This window comes from Diprion similis, chromosome 10 (genome assembly GCF_021155765.1).
Source record: "Diprion similis isolate iyDipSimi1 chromosome 10, iyDipSimi1.1, whole genome shotgun sequence".
Classification (NCBI taxonomy): Eukaryota; Metazoa; Arthropoda; class Insecta; order Hymenoptera; family Diprionidae; genus Diprion; species Diprion similis.
In genome coordinates, this window is record NC_060114.1 from 8875895 (window position 1) to 8894754 (window position 18860).

The 18860-nt window shown below is 38.0% G+C and overlaps 3 protein-coding genes across 5 annotated transcripts in view; 2 read left to right on the forward strand and 1 right to left on the reverse strand.

The window, feature by feature from the left end:
- Nucleotides 1-18860, forward strand: part of LOC124411934 (glypican-4) — a 44564-nt gene that overhangs the window by 25582 nt on the left and 122 nt on the right. Inside the window, exons 2-8 of the mRNA XM_046891487.1 lie at nt 1695-1865; nt 3412-3554; nt 4086-4334; nt 4531-4699; nt 5096-5501; nt 5776-5945; nt 6042-7315. Of these exons, the coding sequence (XP_046747443.1) occupies nt 1695-1865; nt 3412-3554; nt 4086-4334; nt 4531-4699; nt 5096-5501; nt 5776-5945; nt 6042-6490 (1757 nt within the window). The 3' untranslated portion in view covers nt 6491-7315. The remainder of the gene's footprint in view (nt 1-1694; nt 1866-3411; nt 3555-4085; nt 4335-4530; nt 4700-5095; nt 5502-5775; nt 5946-6041; nt 7316-18860) is intronic.
- Nucleotides 13641-16596, reverse strand: LOC124411937 (mitochondrial nicotinamide adenine dinucleotide transporter SLC25A51). 3 transcript variants are annotated; one of them, XM_046891493.1, is made up of 3 exons: nt 16136-16596; nt 15721-15971; nt 13641-14844 (listed from the first exon to the last, which is right to left on the reverse strand). In XM_046891493.1, exons 2-3 carry the CDS (start codon nt 15964-15966, stop codon nt 14131-14133), a joined length of 960 nt encoding a protein of 319 aa, XP_046747449.1. In that variant the 5' UTR covers nt 15967-15971; nt 16136-16596; the 3' UTR covers nt 13641-14130. The 3 variants fall into 3 exon arrangements, with proteins under 3 accessions (XP_046747449.1, XP_046747447.1, XP_046747448.1); XM_046891491.1 differs by having other exon boundaries at nt 16053-16596; XM_046891492.1 differs by having other exon boundaries at nt 16200-16595.
- LOC124411413 (cytochrome b-c1 complex subunit Rieske, mitochondrial-like) lies at nt 16807-18793 on the forward strand. The gene is made up of 5 exons (XM_046890506.1): nt 16807-16884; nt 17371-17470; nt 17528-17722; nt 17937-18114; nt 18502-18793. Exons 1-5 carry the CDS (start codon nt 16807-16809, stop codon nt 18791-18793), a joined length of 843 nt encoding a protein of 280 aa, XP_046746462.1.

Consider the following 18860-nt stretch of genomic DNA (forward strand, 5'->3'; position numbering starts at 1 on the left):
TGGTACAGTGTGGGGAACGTGCCAGACTGTATCGCGGTGGACACGCTGGCTAGAGGTCATGAATCCCTCCGGTGAGCACACCATGAACGCTCTGTACTCATACGTTACTATACCCCGGAAGAATAACGGAGAGATTGATGGAAAGGGAAAAAAGATAGCGGAGGATGAAGACAGAGACGCGTGTGTGTGTGTACATTGGTGGGTATGAATTACAATGGAGAATAACACGGCCTGATTAACGAACGAAACGTACCAAAATTCGACTATCTCTTTCTTTCTCTCTTTCTCTTTCTCTCTCTTGTGGTCGGTTTATTGATCTTGCATGGCCAAGAATATCACACATTTACCGAACTGCACTAGGTGCGCTTTCATTCCTTTCCATTTGACGAGGAGGTGGCAGCCTCACGTTAGTTGGTTCGTGTATAAACGTTATTTTGACTGACGTGTTCACCGGGGGATGGACGAATTAGCCTTTCGAGCGAACGAAGATGAGAAGCGCAGAGAAGAGAAAGAGGGAATGAGTGATGGCTGACTGACAGTAACGCGATATCGACAATCATTGTCGGGAAAATATACTAAAAAAAAAACTATCTAACTATTTTGTTTTAAAGCAACGCGAGAATGGATAAAAAGAGACGAAAAAGAAAATCAACCAAAGCACAATGCAGCAGCAGGGCGGAGGTGTCGAAGTGCGACGGGCGTCCAGATGGCTGTTAGAGTTTGTATTATAAGCGCCAGGCTTTTGAACAACACTGCAGTAGGAAGCATAAAAGCGGGACTCTGAATGAACGAGGATTTTAATTTATCGCCCTCGACTCGCAATTTCGTTTCTAAATGGTATTTTGTCGCTTTGCCACGGTGCTATGCGTGGTCCCTCTGAAAACGAGGGCTCGCCTCGTTTTCCACCGACTGATCCCCCCGCTGCATGAACCCACCAACCCTCCAATTACACTTCCAGTTGGACACTTTACTGTCATAGCACTGGATGTATGTATACATAATACATCGTATATGCCCATCGTACATATCCCCGCAGCGTTATCCATCCTCAATTCCCAATTCCCAATCCTGCGTAACTCCCTTATATATTATATATATACTCTTGAACAGGCAGACAGCCAACCAAACCGATTTACTAACCCAAAACGATGACGACTACGGTCCATCCCATTCCCAATTTACTCTCCGTATCCAGTCAATACAGTTCCATCCTGTAGGAACCGAAGGCGACACGCCTGAGACTTTCACTATCAGAGACAAATGTCGTTGGTGACGGAGGATCGACTTTTATTATCTATTTTTACAATGTTAACTGATCAAAAACATGCAGCTTATCAGCATGTTTTGCCGGAAAACGGCCATGAAAGCAAGATGCTGTAAAATACTTTGCTATTGACGCAGGTTTTATCGTTCTAAAGAGAAGCCACCGCGGGGAAACCCAGATTTTGTTGCAGATGCAAGAAGCAAACTAACGCTTAATTCTAACATTATCTGATTGGTTCGATAAGATTTTTTTTCTCAACACCTTGTCACAAACTACTGTAATGATTTATTTATTTACTTATTCAGATATCACAAGTTCTCCGTTCTTATTATCATTCGTTGAACAAACGTTCGACCCTTGTACTTTGCGCTTGAAATTATATTTTTCAGTCCTTAATATTAATATCTTCTTTTATTTTTATATTTTCCAGCCCGTGAGTTGAAGACCTGCGGTGGCGTCAGCAGCGGCGGTGAAGTATGCTGCTCGGCTGACATGGAGTTAAGACTCCAGGCCCGAGCAAAGGACAAACACGAAAAGGCTACCAGAGACAGTCTTCACAGATGGCATCAGATATTCGCCACAAGGGCGACCAAGTTTCATGGTGAGTAATCAATCAGTTCGGTCCTACGAGATTTTTGGGCACTGTCTATGATCACCATCATCATTATTCTTTATTCCCCAAATCCCATCCGGCACCATTGTTTCAATCAAATATCTCTCGCACCTTCATCGTGTTTGGACGACGTTATTTATCTTCATCTACCTTCGAACCATCAGTGTGACATTAGACTTCCCGACTTCCGGTCATGGGAGCTGATATAATGACTCGTCTAGATGGAGGCAAAGGTGCCCCCCTCCCATCTTCTTGACGTTCTTGCAGCCCACCCACCCGCGCTGTGGGGTTGGCACGATGGCAGCCACTACGTGAATATGTGTGGACGGGTGGTTGAAAGGCATGGAAGTACATACGTAGTAGGTACGTAGACGAGAGGGTGCGGAGAAGTGGAGAAAGTCGGTCTGAGAGCAATTACAATGTCTGCCGACACCCCCAAAGGCTCTGGAACCGGAGATAGAGAGAGAGGGGGAGGGGGAGAGGGGGGGGGGGGAGTGAGCGAGGCTGGAGCAAAGGCAGGCGAGAGTGGCGCAAAGTACAAAGCTGATGAAACCCTCTCTCCCTGCCCTCTCTTCTTTCTCTGATTCTACTCCCAGGGCTCGCCAAACGATGATAGTCGTACGCTGGGTTGAGAGAGAAAATCAGAGGCAGAGAGAACCAGAGAGTGGGAAATGGAGAAAGGGATGAGACGAGATACTTGAACCGGACAGCAGGAAGCGGGCCAATGAGATTGAAATCTATTCCGTTGCCGACTAAGACGACCTCAAACAGTCTGCTTTGCTGCCCCGTCATCACTATCACTGTTTTGGAAGTGGCTTTTATGCCCGGTTCGACTTGCCGAGGGGAGAGAGAGAGTAATTATTATTCAACCGCAGGGTGTCACGTTCACTGCCAAGAGGAATTACTCTCTCTGCGGGTATCAAGCTATCCGTATTGAAAACGGTATATCGTGTCGAGGAAATGCGATACTTTCTGTTGTGAAACTCTGACGGTTATTCATGTCGTGATTGTTTAGTTCTCATTAGAGTTCAGCTTGTTGAATAAAAAATAGAGCTAATTGCTGTTGTATAAGTTTTTCCTCGCTTCTCCATCCATCCGAACGAAGCATTCATTCACCTTTAAAAGTTTGCGACGAATAAACCTTGGTGCCCATTTGACGGCCGGGGGTTTCCTTTTTTTTCAATCGGATAAAAGTTTTCCCTCTGCTCGATTTTCTCCTTAAACGCACGGATAACTTTTTTAATTAAGACTGATCCGTTCGAAAAACGCCACGCGCGATTCTTTTTTCTTTTCCTTCACTACAAGCCATCGCACTTTGGGTAATTGGTTAAATTAGTGCGATATTCATACCAGCTGCAGGTACTCGCAGAGCCCTGAAAGGACTTTCCTCAACCTTGTACTTCCTGATGATCCTCGATTATGTTACGATATGTTCAACCCATAATTTCTTCAGGTATCTACCCTGGACAATTTTTATTCATAAGTTTCATACCACATCGTATAAATTGTTCCTCTTTTCATTGTCATTTTGCAGACTTTTTCAAAGATCTACTGGCAGCGAGTAAGAAAGGCTTTCACGAAATGTTTAAACGAACATACGGCGTTATTTACGAACAGAACGCTTACCTATTCACCGACCTGTTCAAGGAACTCGAGAATTACTACGCCAGGGGAACGGTAAGTCATTGCAACAAGGAAATCCGATGTCTCTATTGATCAACTCTTTTCCCCCAGATCGTCGTATATTCCTCATTCTTTTCTATTCTTTCTCCGCCTTCCAAGCCCCTCTATAGATTTTATTCCTGGCAATGTAGAGAGTCAATCAGTGATCTTGATGCCTTGCTTTATTAAAGACTCATTGAATGTACATGGATCTACTTCTTCATAATATGTTATTTTCGATCTTATTGTTCGTGAGTCTGATTTTAGAGCTTGCTTGTGCGAATACCCGATGCCGTTGGTCATACCGAGTATGTGTAATAACCCATACTGAAATGCGAATCCGCGTGCGAGTGCAACGCTGAAACAACGAACTCGAGTTCACTGGCTCCTGCTATCCCTCCTTTCCTCCTTATTCCAGGAATAGAACTAACCATTACAGCCTCCTTCGCTTCACTGCTAAAATATGGCTAATGAGTGAGACTTGTTGACTCATGAAAACGCCCTTCTTTTCCCGACGATGACTCGAAGAGACTTTTTTATTTGTAGGTCAACCTTGAAGATGCGATGGACAATTTCTTCAACGTCCTTTATCAGAAGATGTTCACGGTGATGAACAGCCAGTATCAATTCGACGACAAGTATCTGGAGTGCGTTGGTGACCACATGAAGGAGATGAGCCCTTTTGGCGACGTTCCTCAAAAATTGAGCGTCCAGATAAAGCGATCGTTCGTTGCAACCAGGGCGTTCAGTCAGTCCTTGAACGTCGCTGCCGACGTTCTGAAGAATATGCAGAGTGTGAGTTTAGTGGTATTTTATTTTCTTTTCTTTTGTAGGAAGTATCGTTGAAAGGATAACGAGAGTTCTTCTTTTAATACGATAAGCAGAGAGAGAGGCTCCTCTTGTTTTTCTAACCCAGCACACAAGCTCCGTCATCGTCTCATGTGATTTATCCCGTGCCTAATCCTTTTATTGATGTAATCATTCCCTGCAGCTTAGATCATCTCCCGAATGCGCCGCGGCTTTAACCAGAATGACGGCCTGCCCATCATGCAGTGGCATTCCTGGTAATGTCTTGGCCTGCGCGAACATGTGCACCAACGTGATGAAGGGTTGCCTCGCTCAACATGCTGCGCTTGACCTCGACTGGAATCATTTTGTCGGTCAGTAGGTTCATCCTCATATTTCTCAAGACTCTGAGAATTTCCAAACATTGCTAAAAACACGCCTCGACCATCGGAATCCAATCACTTCTACACCGTGTCGCGTCACTGTGGATGGTAGCTTGCGGTGGCGTAATCCAATTGTTCTAATTGATGTCCATGTACATAAGCTTGCTTCGTCCCACTCGTAATTAACATGACGCTATTATCCGGTCGACGATCTTAACAAGATAATTACTTACCGCAGATGTACTTGGAACCCCGTCTCCATATACGTTTAGTTTAAACCATGGTCTGATTCATCGTTAAGGTTAACTCAAAGTTGACTCAACCTCTCGCAATAAATGGTAGAATAAACCGCGAATACCAAAAACTTTGCTTTCTTTTTCCAAACAGAGGCAGTTGACAAGGTTGCAGAGCGTCTTTTGGGTCCGTTCAACATCGAGGTGGTGGTCGAGCCGATAGATATAAAGATATCGGAGGCGATCATGAACTTCCAAGAGAGTGGAGCCGACGTGTCACAGAGGGTTTTCTCTGGCTGTGGTAAACCGATATTGGGGAAAAGGCGGAGGCGGGATAGCAGAGAACTCCAGCTCGAGTCGCTGAATTTCAATCAGGCTTCGTCGGCTGAGGAACGAGCTCCTACCGCTGCTATGATGGACAAACTCGTAAAGGAGATCAGGCAGAGGATCAGAGATTCAAAACAATTTTGGACCTATCTTCCCTACCAAATATGCAACAACGGTCTCGTCGTTCCTCCTAGCAATACCAAAGAGTGCTGGAACGGGACTCACATTGACCAGTAAGTGTCCATTGCTCAAGGGGTCACCATTCGAGGATCTCTCGCATAAAGTCAGGGGCCTTAATTTAATTCAAATGACTCCTTCTAGCTTCAACACTTTATGAAGTCAAAAGAATAATATTGAATTCACATGCCACTTTCCGCAAGTTGTATCTCTGACTTCAATTATGATCTGGTAACACTCCAAGTATCATTTCACACTATGTGTGGAATCCATTGAAATTCAAGGCCTATTCAAAAAACACTGTTTATTTCCTTTCTCGTTTTCGTTTAGGTATATATATCCAGTTTCTTCGAACGGTGAGATCCAGACTCTGAATCCTGAGGTCCAAGCCTCGGGACCAAAGGCAACGGTTGTCAAGGAGCAGCTATACGCTCTTTCGATGATCAGCAACAGGTTGAGGTTGGCCTTTAATGGTCAAGACGTCGATTGGATCGACACAGGTATGTCGGACGATGAGAAATCGAGATGTAAATTCTGATCAAAGTACGCGGCGCGACGGTTTTTCTCAATGAGAAATTTTTTTTAAACGATTTCAGAGGAGACTGGATATGGATCCGGAAGTGGTTCAGGAGACGGTGGAGACGACGATGATGGTCGCATCGACGACGACCTCGAGGATGACGAGATAGAGGAGGGTGACGGTGAGACGAGAATTCTGGTGGAGGGATCAGGTTACGAGACGTCAACAAACTCAAGGGACAATCAAGACACCTACAACAACAACGACAACGACAACAACAACAACAACAAGCAACAGTCGACGACGACGATTCTTGGTAAAGACGAAAGTCCGGTTGTTCCTCCGAAGATCGATACTTCTGTCACGACGAAGAGCAAACCCGGTGCCAACAACAAGACTTTGTCAGTCGCTGGTAGTGGCAACGGTATTTACAGACCAAAAATGTCACTCAGCAGAGCGCTGACTACGTACCTTTTCCCCATAGCCGTAATGTGGTTTGGCGGTTGTTTAACCGAGTGGCTGTGATCCGCCAGTTTATAACTAATATTATTTTAAACCTATTGTTTATAGGGTAAATATTATATTATTGCATTAATAACGCGATATTGTAAATATATTATATTATATTATAACGATAATATCATTATTATTATTATCATTATTATTGTTATTAGTACTGTGTTTTATTATCATTGTCATGATTTTTTTCAATTAGAACGATGGTGATGATAACGATGATGATGATCGTAATAATAATGATAATAACAATGATAGGAATCCCCCCGATCTGAGAGAAGATTGAATTGAAGGCGCGAAGAAGATGAATGAGCAATTTTTTTCTACATCCTTTTTTTAACGTTTTTTTTTATATATTCAGCTTAAGACGACAAACTTTCTCGTCAAAGGCTAATAATGATGATTATGATGATAATATTATCAACAATAACAAGAGTAATAATTTTTAATAATAATATTGACATCATGTGTGAGATTGTTAAAGCAGCTTTGAAAAAGTTGCTTTTTGAGAAAAGATATAATGCAGAAATAAAAGTGATGATAATACTAATAATAACATTAATAATAATAGTGTGATCTAGGTCGGGAGAAATTGCTTAACCCATGAAATCGAAAAGAAATCACGTCTACGACGGTATCAAAGAAAGAGGGAAAAAAAACCGAGGAAAAAAAGGATTTGAGAATGAAAGAGAACGAAAAAAAAACAGATATACGTAATTCTAGTATAAAATAAAAGATAAGAAAAAAAAATATAAATAAATAAATGGTGGTGCATAAACGATGAGCGTGAGAAACAAAAGTATACGAATGTGAGAAAGTTTTTTTTTTTTTTTTGTTTTTTTTTTCTTTAAATATATACATAGATATATTTGTATATAAGTATGCGTGTATTTGAATAACGGCGTGAAGATTAATACTATAAGGAGAATTGATGGAGAAAAACGAAAAGAGACGTTATTTTGAAACTAGATTCTATAGAGTGTGATCAAGATCCAGACAATCATGAATGATTTGAAAACCGAAGACTGATTTCTCTTCGATTTTTAAAACTTTTCCGGTTTTCTTTTTCACCCATTTGTGCGTGCTTGAGAATATTCATAAAAGAAAAAAAGAAAACAAAAATACTGAAATGAAGACACGCTACACAGAGGACATTCGAGGAAAAGAAAGTTAATGAAAAATAGAAAAAATATTAGAAAAGCTCGCCAAAGTTGACTGTTTACAAAATAATTGTATCCAAAGACGTGGTTTGTCAATTTTTACGATGATTACTGATTCCTCATGCTGTCAAAGCTCATTTCTCAGTTATTTGAGAATTTTTGTTAATCCATTTATTTACACACAATTGAGGGAATCTGTTGAAATATTATTATTATTTTCATCATTATTATTGCCAATATTCAATATTTACGATAGTCCTTCGTAATGTTATTACGAATGTCTCGTATAATTAATTACATCATTTAATTTTTATTTTATATATAATTGTTTAAATAACAATTATTATTATATATGAAATTTAATATAATCTAATATAATGTAACCAATTGATTGACTCTAATGAATAATTCAAGATTTAAATATTATTAGGTACAAGTATGTACGTAGATGCATACGTAGTTATGCTGTGTACAATGTAAGTGGAAAAAAGAACAAGAGAGAGAGAGAGAGAGAGAGAGAGAGAGAGAGAGAGATTGTGTGTGTAGAATCGGTGTAGATAGAAAGTTAATGACAATGAATGACAGAAAAATGACGGGAACAAGAAAGAAAATACGTAAATTCTCTAATTCAATCTACGTTTTGTAATATAGAAATTCGGAAAAGAAGATCGTTAAAAAAAAGAACGGAGTAATCAATTCTATGCCGGCTTAGATGACAAACGTACATACATGCCATACTTACGTATAAAATATTACTATTATTATGATTATCTGATGTACATAACGAAAGATCCATGATAGGAAAAAATTAATTTAAAAACAAACACAACATAAAAATTGAAACGACGCGATGAAAATGTGGAATAAATATATGTGAGTATTGAAATATCCAAAAGAACAATGACAAAGCGAATAAATAAACTATAAAGGAGAAAAAAAAAATGTACGCAATGATGAAATATGCATGTTGTGTATAAATAAATAGTTATATGTATTGTGTACGCGGCGTGGAAAATTGACGTGATTATCTAGTAATGCTTTTTTTTTTTTATCATTAGTACGCGAAAAATTTAACGTACGTATATAAATTTAAATTATTACCTACTATTATTATCATCCTTACTGTTATTATTATTATTATTATTATTATTATTATTATTATACAGGGTAACTCAAGTGAAACGAATTTCTTTTCTTTCTTTTTTCAAATATCATACATGGCACGTAATTTAAACTTAATTCGAAATTTTACACTTTGATTATAATCACATTTACGCTGCTACAATTTATTCATTATCAGACATATGGCAGCAATTTTTTTTACCTCATCTCTTTATCCGTTCCACTCGAGTGAGTATATATTGTGTTATATGATACGTATAATATGGCAATACTCTGCAACTTAGTAACCTGTACCTACTGCCATTATTAACCTATCTGAAAAAAGAGAAGAGAGAGAACCCCACCTACATCCCACCCAAATCCCTGCCCGTCAATTCAGTAATGTATTATATATAATTATTATTGCGAACAAATAATGAACACATAAATAAAAAATAAGAATAAAATATAATGAAGGAAAAAAAAATATATATATATATATAATTATTAAAATTATGTATGCAATTGTATGTACTTATAGTATATTTTATATGATAACAATAATCCTATTTTTTAATTTTGTTTCCAATTTCTTATGTCTAATCTTTGAGTAAAAAACAAAAAATGATCGAAGAAAGAATTAAGATTGGTTATAGAGAGAAGATATGAGTTCTGAGTTGAAAGAGTTATACGTACACAGAAACACTCGTACACGAACAACATATTTATGGCTGTACGAAAGAATTGCAGTCATGTTTCAATGCTTCGTTTCAATTCTTTCTTCTTTCTTACCATACGGTTTCATGATAGTAATAATAATAATAATAATAATAATAGTAATAGGATTAATAATACTAATAACATTCATACTAATGACAGCAATAATACATCAGCATTGTGATTTTTGTGAGAAATGTGTATAGTCTATACGATGTTTTGGGATTTACTGCAGCAAAACAGACGGTAATAAGGTAAGTGTACCAATTATTAACACTGTCCCAATCATTGACTTTTTTGGTTGTAACTGTTTGATCCTTAGTTCTAAAATTACCAAAAAATCAATTTGTAATATCTGAGCCTTTAGCAATTGGTTTTAGTCATCGAGAAATTACAATTCGTGGCATAAATTTTGAATTTTGAAAAATAAAAGGGTCAATAATTGGTTCTAAAGGTGTCACTAACTGGTACACTTACCTTAAAAAAGCAATTCCAACAGCGTCGTGTTGAACAATACTGATCGTTTTTCGCACGATTCACTCTCTGTCAATCTAATTATTTAACAGAATAAACGCCTCACAGCTTCCACTGACAATGAGCTTCTTCTACCGTAATATTTCTATAATATCACCAGCTGACACGATCAGCTGTTCAATCGGCGTGACGCCATATTGTCCTGTAGATTCGAATACGCCACCTAACCAGATAAAATATCCTATGATTAACCTTGTCGCATTTAATGGTAAAACTGAAACTTAGGTGACATTTTTCGTTTTAATACGATATTCACAAATTTAGCCTTATTATGCGTACTTCGCATACAAAGCAGTGGCGTAGCTAACAAGAGTGCGGATATCGATGGTGTCACCCCAAGAATAAAAATTGTTAAAATCAATAAAAATCCGATAAACGTCGAGTTGATTTTATTTAAATAACACAAACGGATAACTATTAATAATCAAATTGGAATATTATAATGTATTAATAGCATTGTTTTATTATACATGTATATATTCTTTCACATTAGTGGATGGTCAGGTCGAAAGGGGGCGTCCCAGGAAGAAGTACCTTCATTAAATTGGCAACATACTGCGAAAGGGTCACCTGAAAAGCACCCGAAACCGCAGAGCATGTATGAATTTAAAAGGGTGATGAAGGTTGAGACAGGACAGTAGCAAGTGAAGTTCATGGTCTCATCTGCCTTTCGGGGAACAGGCGTGAGCTAATGTACGTATGTACAAACATTTAAAATCTCTTTTCTAGCTTTAACAGCTGCAAACTCGTAAATCACATTTTCGAAATTTATATTTTGTGTTGCCTCATGTTCCACAGTTAATATTCCAAGATAGTTGAGCCCCGTTTGGATCATTATTGCCCGTAAGTAATTTGTTATTAATTTTAGTTTACCGAAACTCCTCTCACACGATGCAATTGATACGCAAATTGTCATAAATGACTGGAATGTGACCATAAGATTTGGAAGAGATTCTGTAAAATCCCATTCCACGATGAAGTTCAAAATGTCTCGAGATGTACAATTAGAAATTGTAACATTGGCCGATTTTAAATGTCTTCTCAACATTGGTATCTCTTAGAGGAAATTCTGCTTCTGCTACCTCATCATGAAAAGTAATAAATTTTTATACAGCTAATTTCAACTCTTCAGTATTCGCCAAAAGCAAATTATTTCAATATTAGCACAAACTCGAACAATGAAGCTACATTGAACGGACTTTGATCTAGTTTAGAGTTCAATTTTGAATCAGTCAAAACGTACCAACAAATTCTTTTGAAATTCAGCTTTCAGTGTAAGTCCTGAATTTAAACCTTCATTTTCAAGCCTCTTAACAATTTTATCACAAAAAAATCCAAAGAAGACGTCTTTGACGCAGTACATAGATATCGCTGAATTTTAAAGGTAATTTCATCTTATGAAATTTCGGATACGAAATCCGAAAACGTCTACAACCGATCATCGAAACAACGAACATTTATCTACGAAATTTTAATGCCAAATTTCAAATTCAAACCAAATGGTTAGTTATCTGAAAAAAAATATTGTTATTTTGGTAATTGTATCCAGAAATCGATAATCCATGTGTGACGAATCCAACACAAGTACTTAAACGAAGATTAGACAAGCTCACGTATAATAGAAAACCAGCAACTCGAAGTTGCGTGTCGAAGCAGGCTGCAAGGTTCCCCCCCTTCTCTGGAATCACGCATGCGCGATATTCAAATCTGCGTTATTCCAGATATTATAGGACGAGCACAAACAGCTCTCGTCACTTGTCACTTGAGTCTGAACGAGTCGAAGTAGATATCAGAACTTCCTTTGTACGGGCTTCATATAAATTTGTCATATTATGTATTTGAATCTATATGATGGAACATACGTGTTTCTTTAGCTACGATTTTCTTCTCATTTATTAAACTCGCAGTTAGCTTCTTATTTTCCCTTATTTTTCTTGCATCGCTGTTTCTCTACAAAGTAAGTGCAAACTATCAACACTAAATCAATCTTCTGTATATTTGATTTACCTAGTTTCAATGTCTTTAGTCAGTAGAATAGACGATGGAATAATCTTCAAAATAAACCCAAGAAATTATAACCCTACCCAACAACCAGTAGATTTGCGACGAGTGATCGTTTGCAGCATAATTGTTCGCAACGAAGATTCTTTCGGGAATACTTGAGACTTGAGTAGCTTATTGTACTCATTGGACATTAATTCAGAGACTGCTAGTTTTTCGGTCGAGTCGTTTACGTTAGTATAACGCAGATTTAGCTTGCAATGCTGCTGTCGGCCGGCCGCGCCATTTTATCACCACATAACCTAAGTTTTTGATTTTAATGAAATCGTAATTCTTCGGGTTTTAAATTACTCACGTCACATAAATTAATGAAATGTAATCAATCGTGTATCTTTTCTACCATCTACACTCGTAAAAACATGGTCAACTGACAGCTCTTAGCCTAATTGTATCAGTTTGATTTTTTTCCACCAGATGGCGCATCGCAAAGTGACATTCCCAATAGTCAAAGCAGCCCTCGCTTATTACGAAAAGGTTCAGAGCCGTTTAACCATCAGTCGCCTTGAGGGGAGTCAGCATAACTGCAGTCTATCCGAAAGGTAAGAAAATTCACCGATGCTATGTCGATGTGGCGCCCAACGAAGTGATGTTATTATGATATAATGGGCGTCGATTGTTCGATAATTCATTACAGGTAAGTAAAATATTTAAAAAAAATAGTAAAATGATACGAGCCCCAATAAATTTATATATTTAAATTCCATAAAATCAATAATTTCGTTTTTGCTTGACCGATTAGAATGTTTTATCACCGCCTAAAACCAATTGCGTGCGTCGACGGATTTTTCATCCCTTTTTCTTAGTTACATATTTCCTTATTCACTCTCTTTTCATCTCAACTCTTTATATTTCGATAGAAAATAAATATAAACAGGGTTAAGGAAAGAAATGAATGAACTGCGTTATGAATATCGTGTAAAAATCAAATGTATATTTCTTTGAATTTCGCTATCGCAGGTGTTTTTTTCTTTCTTAGATTCTTCAGATATAAAACAACAATTGATAAAAGTTTTCACAATTTACGAACTTACGAACACAACAACAAGGAATGATTAGTTATTGATTAACCTACAACGCGTAAGAAAAATTTCAATTGACATAAATAATAACAGTAATAATACAAATAAATAATTTTTTTTAAATTTCGTTTACTTCCCTTTGTTCGTTAATATGAGTTCTTTATGTATAAACGGTGAATAATTGCATAAAAGGCAGTTTGTTTTAAATTTGGTTTTTTTTTTTTTTTGTAATAAATTATACATCTTTAATTAAATCCTCATTTAAATACACACGTTAATGATAACAATAATAATATTAATAAAAATTTTTGCTACTTATAGTGTACGTATCGTATATTGTATATGCACACAATTACTTTTGAAAATTGAATTCTAGTACAAACAAAGAAAAACTGGCCTACCAGCGGCCCATCGGTCGACTAAATTTTTTTCACCGGTCACTTAAACGGTACGACGTATTATATACCTTGATATCGCAATTTTCATTGAAGGTTTTTGATTGAAAAATCCATCATGGAATTCGTTAAGTAGAACGGGACTAGACACTCCTGTTTTCGTTGTTTTTTCTACTAGGTACTAAAAGAAAGTTTACAAAACAGTAATTTCTATAACCATTAATCGATCAAGTTCGAATTCATGAGATCTTGATTGTTTCCTGGGTTTCTTTTTTTTTTTATTACTTTGTTTGGTCATTCTTTCTTTCAAATCAACATTTAAAAAATAAAGATTTTTCGCTAACTAAAAACTATAAAAATTGTACAGTGATACATGTTAAGTGTAACATTTTTTTCTCGCTTCCGCATCACCATTGACACTATAGGTACACACTAAATGCCAGAGATGTTGGAGATTGAAAAATAAGATTTGAAAAAAAAAAATTGCTAGACGAAAAATAACACCGCGAGACATTGACTAATAACGAAAGAAAAATATCGTTCCATCGAGCATTTGCGTTATTCTTCTCGGTGATGTTTTTTCATTGTTTTTTTTTTTTGTTGACTTTCTAAACACCTCGATAACAGATTTAAAAAAAAAAATAATCCGACGAGCACAGGATTCATACGAATATGATTTTCTTCAAAAAATCATAAGCGGCGTTTATTACACCCCAGCTGATGAACGACCTCATGTAATTCAGATGAACCCCCTTGTAAAAGTGAGCGACGCTCTTGTCTCTTGATACATAAATCTCCTTAACAACGGACCAGAATTTCTCGAAATCACCGCCGATCTTAGTTTGCATATGAATCTTGATGACGTTCATCGGGTAGAAAACTGTGCTGGTTAGGCCACCGATAAGCGCGCCGCACACGAAATTTGTGAACAGAGTGTCTCTCCCATCCATCAGGATTTTCGACTGGTCCCTCAGGCTGAAGAACATTAGGTTCGACAGACCGTTTCTGACCAGAATCGGGAGTAGGCCTCGGTAGCATTCCGGGATCCCATGGTGCCTGAGGAGGTGCCTGAAGGCGTGTGAAGTGTTCTTGAACTTCTCGTGGTAGCGCCAGTCCTGCAGCAGCGTCTGGACTCGCTCCAGCGGCATCAGGATCGCCTCGGCGGTTCCCGCGATGTTCGCCGCGAGGAACTTCGAAAGGCCCGTGTTTTTCGTCAACAGGTATATCCGCTTCCGGCTCCCCTCGTACACCCCGAACATTATGCTCAGCGAGAGCGTCTTCTGGCACAACGGCGGCAGGATGCCTCGGTACAAAAGGCGGACTCCTTCTTCGGAAAGCTGCTTCGCCGCCGCTCCTGCTGGCACGCCTTCCAGAATCTACAAAGAGCGATTTTTGTACGGTTTATTCCTCGATTCATGCGTTTCATACACAATTTCCTGAAACTAACCAGGGAAGTACCCTAAATAAAGTAAAGAATATTAGAAGCATCTTTTTTGTACCCGCTAAATTGGCTTTTTTAAGGGGTAAAAACGATCGTCAAAGCTTATTCCGACATATCACATTTTTATAATTTCTCGGTAAAGACATAAGTTTTTGTTATAAGACCAATTGAGCATTATTCACTTATCAATAAAGCGATATGTCTGATGTTCTTTTCTCTCTGGCATCGCCTCCCACTTTTCAGGGAGGCATACTTGATGCGTGGTTTTTACCCCTCAAACAGACTAATTAAAAAGTAAAAAAAATGTGTTTAAAGTTTTGTCATCTACTACGACATATCACAGAATGAAGAAAATCAGTGAAGTACATCTCGAGTACTTAACTTGTGATAAAATTTTATCCTGAATTTGAAGATTAGATGAAAAAGCGCGCGTGTAAAAATACGTAATTATTTGGTTAAAACAAAATACAAGCACTTAGTATTGCAGTCATATTGTTAGGAACAAAGAATAAATTAATGCTTCGTTAAAAATAATTTATTTGTATGCAGATGCAATGAGCTCATTTATCAACAGAATGATTCATTCAATAACGTCACATCACTCTGAAATTGTTAATCAATATTATTTTTCATTGATCCATGAGAATGATGAGAATGTATTATATTAATTAATTTCATGTAGATCAACTCCTGCTGTACCTGCGAAATCCTGGCTTAACACGATATTAGATTTTATACGAATTAGATAAATTTATAAATTGAAATTGTATAAAACTAAAAATTCATTTAACACATTCGTCTGTATCTTCACCTGACGAAATATTATCTTGTTTATGGGATACGTGACGGTAACATTGATCACCGCCGCTCCCCAACCACAGGCAAACTCCCTGGCATCGTGAGACGTTATTTTCATTATCAACGAGAGTGGTATTTTTTCTTGGGCCGTGGCATTGACGTCTTTCTCCAAATCTTTGGCCGTCCGAGATGAAGATGAATTTGAGATAGCTGCTACGGATGGAAATAGTATAGATTCCAAACTTTCCGGCAGGCCCATTGTACCTAAAGTAAAAAAAAAATAAGTAACTGTTTGTGACGAATAACAATCAGAAAATACAATCTATTGTCTCGCAGATTTCATACCTGCGATTACTGCTTCGTATCGAACTAAAGATGCAGATAAATAGACGGATAGACAAAACAGAGTAACAGATATCTGCGCAGACCTTTGAAGTTGTTCGAAGATTGAAAATAAGTGAAGGATAAAGGTGTTACATAACCTATCCTAACCTTCAAAGCGAGCAGATTTGAAGGTTGAGGCCTTACATTTATTTATGTAATATGGCACACATTGACAGCTCTGATATTATTTCGATGTTTGTATGGTACGTAAGTTAATAATTAATTGCGATTCGTCTTCTCGTTGAACTTCTCATTCATCCCATCGCTCGAGATGTCAGTTTGTTCACTTGAACACGCAGACACGACGATGACTTTGATCCCTCGTTATTGAGATCCACATTTAAAACCGTATTGCACATTTTACGTGTTCACTATCAAATTTGAGCGTTTACACCACCGCTTCATTCATACATGGCTTGACAGAGCGTAAGGAAAATCGCTTTCACTATTCATCACACTTGTTCTCATCTTTACGTAAATGTCCAGCTGATAGCAGCTGTAATTTTAGCTCCACGCTGAATAAAATAGTAGAGTTTGACTCCCGTAGCGCGATCTATTGGAATACGTGGCAACTAAATGAAATTGACGATTTACGCTGCCTATTTGTATCGCATAGCTTGAGCCAATCTATGCGTTAAAAATGCAATCTAATTAGGCGACAGAAAAAACATTTACAAAAAAAATATTCCCTCGTTTTTCGGCTGTAACTTTCGATATGAAGTTCGCAACGACCTCGCCTTATTACCGGTGTAATCGTCTTCTCTCGCAAAATTACGTCGATATAGTGTCTAACGTGAGTAAATTAGTTCCAGCATTTTTCAAATATCTGTATCAAAAATGCAGTGAAAAAATACGAAGGTTAGGGTTAATCTACTTCTTTTTTGGAGCCAATGAGTTTTTGTCTGAAAATTTATTCTAATGACCCTTTCGAGACTAAATTCATCCCAAGTATCGCAGAAAATCTATTCGAAACATCGTATAAGGACCAACAGCTGAGAAATTACGGAAGAAATCTTTCGTCTTCTGATTACGTGCCATCGTTTTTTCTTGCAAACTCACGACGGAATTGCTTTTACTTATACTTAACATCTATTTGAACGTTTTGCAAAAAACTTCTCAGTGTATCGAGTGTATAGAGTGTCACAATTTGTATCAGGCTCATTTGTTGTACGAAGCAATATATAACTTTTGAATTACAATTATCGCACCCTCTCGACGTCGAGAATTATCAATTATCGATCTGTGGCTGAGTTCACATAATTCCTTCGTATCCTGTCAGAGAATGCAGTTAATCAGTATGATAAATCGTGGAGCGCGCGTAATCTATGATTTTTCGATCGCTGTTAATGTCTACACTTTTCTACCTAAGATATTCAGAAGTACGTCTATACGCATGGCTTTAATATTTTTACACTTATCTAACGAACCATCATAAATTCCTAACCATCAAATTGAAATATACTCCCATAACGTAATTGAAGATCGAAACCTCGGAGTTGTTCGATTCGCATACACCGATGTGCCAAAACCTGACTTCGACGATTATCGGAAAAGTGAATTGAAGGATCCTCATTCTTCGTCGGCAGCATCCACAGACCGTCGTCGTGGAAGTGTTGCACTCGTCACCCTTTGTCAGTATCATGGCGCATTTCTTCGGAATCAAAAAAAAACTAGTCTTTCAATTGTCTTGTAGAATTACTAAAGATTAATTCAAGCTTTTGTAGCTTGTGTTAATACTTTGTGACTGCCTATTTTGCAGAGTATTATCTTTGTATAGTGTGATACAACAAACTTGGAAAGTTCAAGAATACTGAAGTAAATAACAAATCGTGCTATTATTTACAGCCATGGGCACAGCTGCTCTTTACGGGGCGAAGACTGTTATCACGCAAGTACTGTCATCGATGTCACCGTCGGCAGATGTCCTTGCCTTGGCCCAATTGGAAGTGAAGCTGGACGGTATCGCAGAGGGAAAAACCAAAGTCTTCAAATGGCGCGGAAAACCAGTCTTCGTGACACATCGGTATGTAAAAACAAATTCTACTTTTCTTAAACTGAATGTGAAACTGGATCGTTCTACTCTTTCGAACAAAAATTTTCATTCATATTCGAAATTAGATTTACAAACGAACGCCGTAATAATGGAGGCGACGCTTCACCTCCCGTTTTTCGCACCTTCGTTTTGTCGATTGCGCCTTCTGTGACTAAAATTGCGAAGCATATAATCTTCTTCAACCCTGGCACGATCGGAAACCGTTCATACACTGAATTTTTAACCGAGAAAACGACCACAAAATACGCTTTACGAAGTCTATTTTTGGATCGCGCCATTAACCAATGCGTGGCACGTGACTTAAAAATTTTTCGACAAATGTATTGCTCTCAAGGGAAATAAACCCGCTCTATATAGCACACAGGAGATTATCGACCGGGAACGTTTAACGAAATTGTCGAATCTCCGAGATCCGGAACCTGACGAACAACGTGTTCAACGTCCGGAGTGGCTGATTGTCGTCGGTGTCTGTACTCATCTTGGATGTATCCCACTACCAAATTCGGGCGACTTTGCTGGGGGGTATTATTGCCCTTGCCACGGATCACATTACGATGCTTCGGCCCGAATACGCAAGGGACCCGCTCCCACAAACATGGCGGTTCCACCTTACACATTTATCGACGACTATAACGTCGTTATTGGTTAGACGGAATATAAAATAAATAAATACCGAAATACTTTACGCCTACGGTTATATCGCAGTACATTCATTT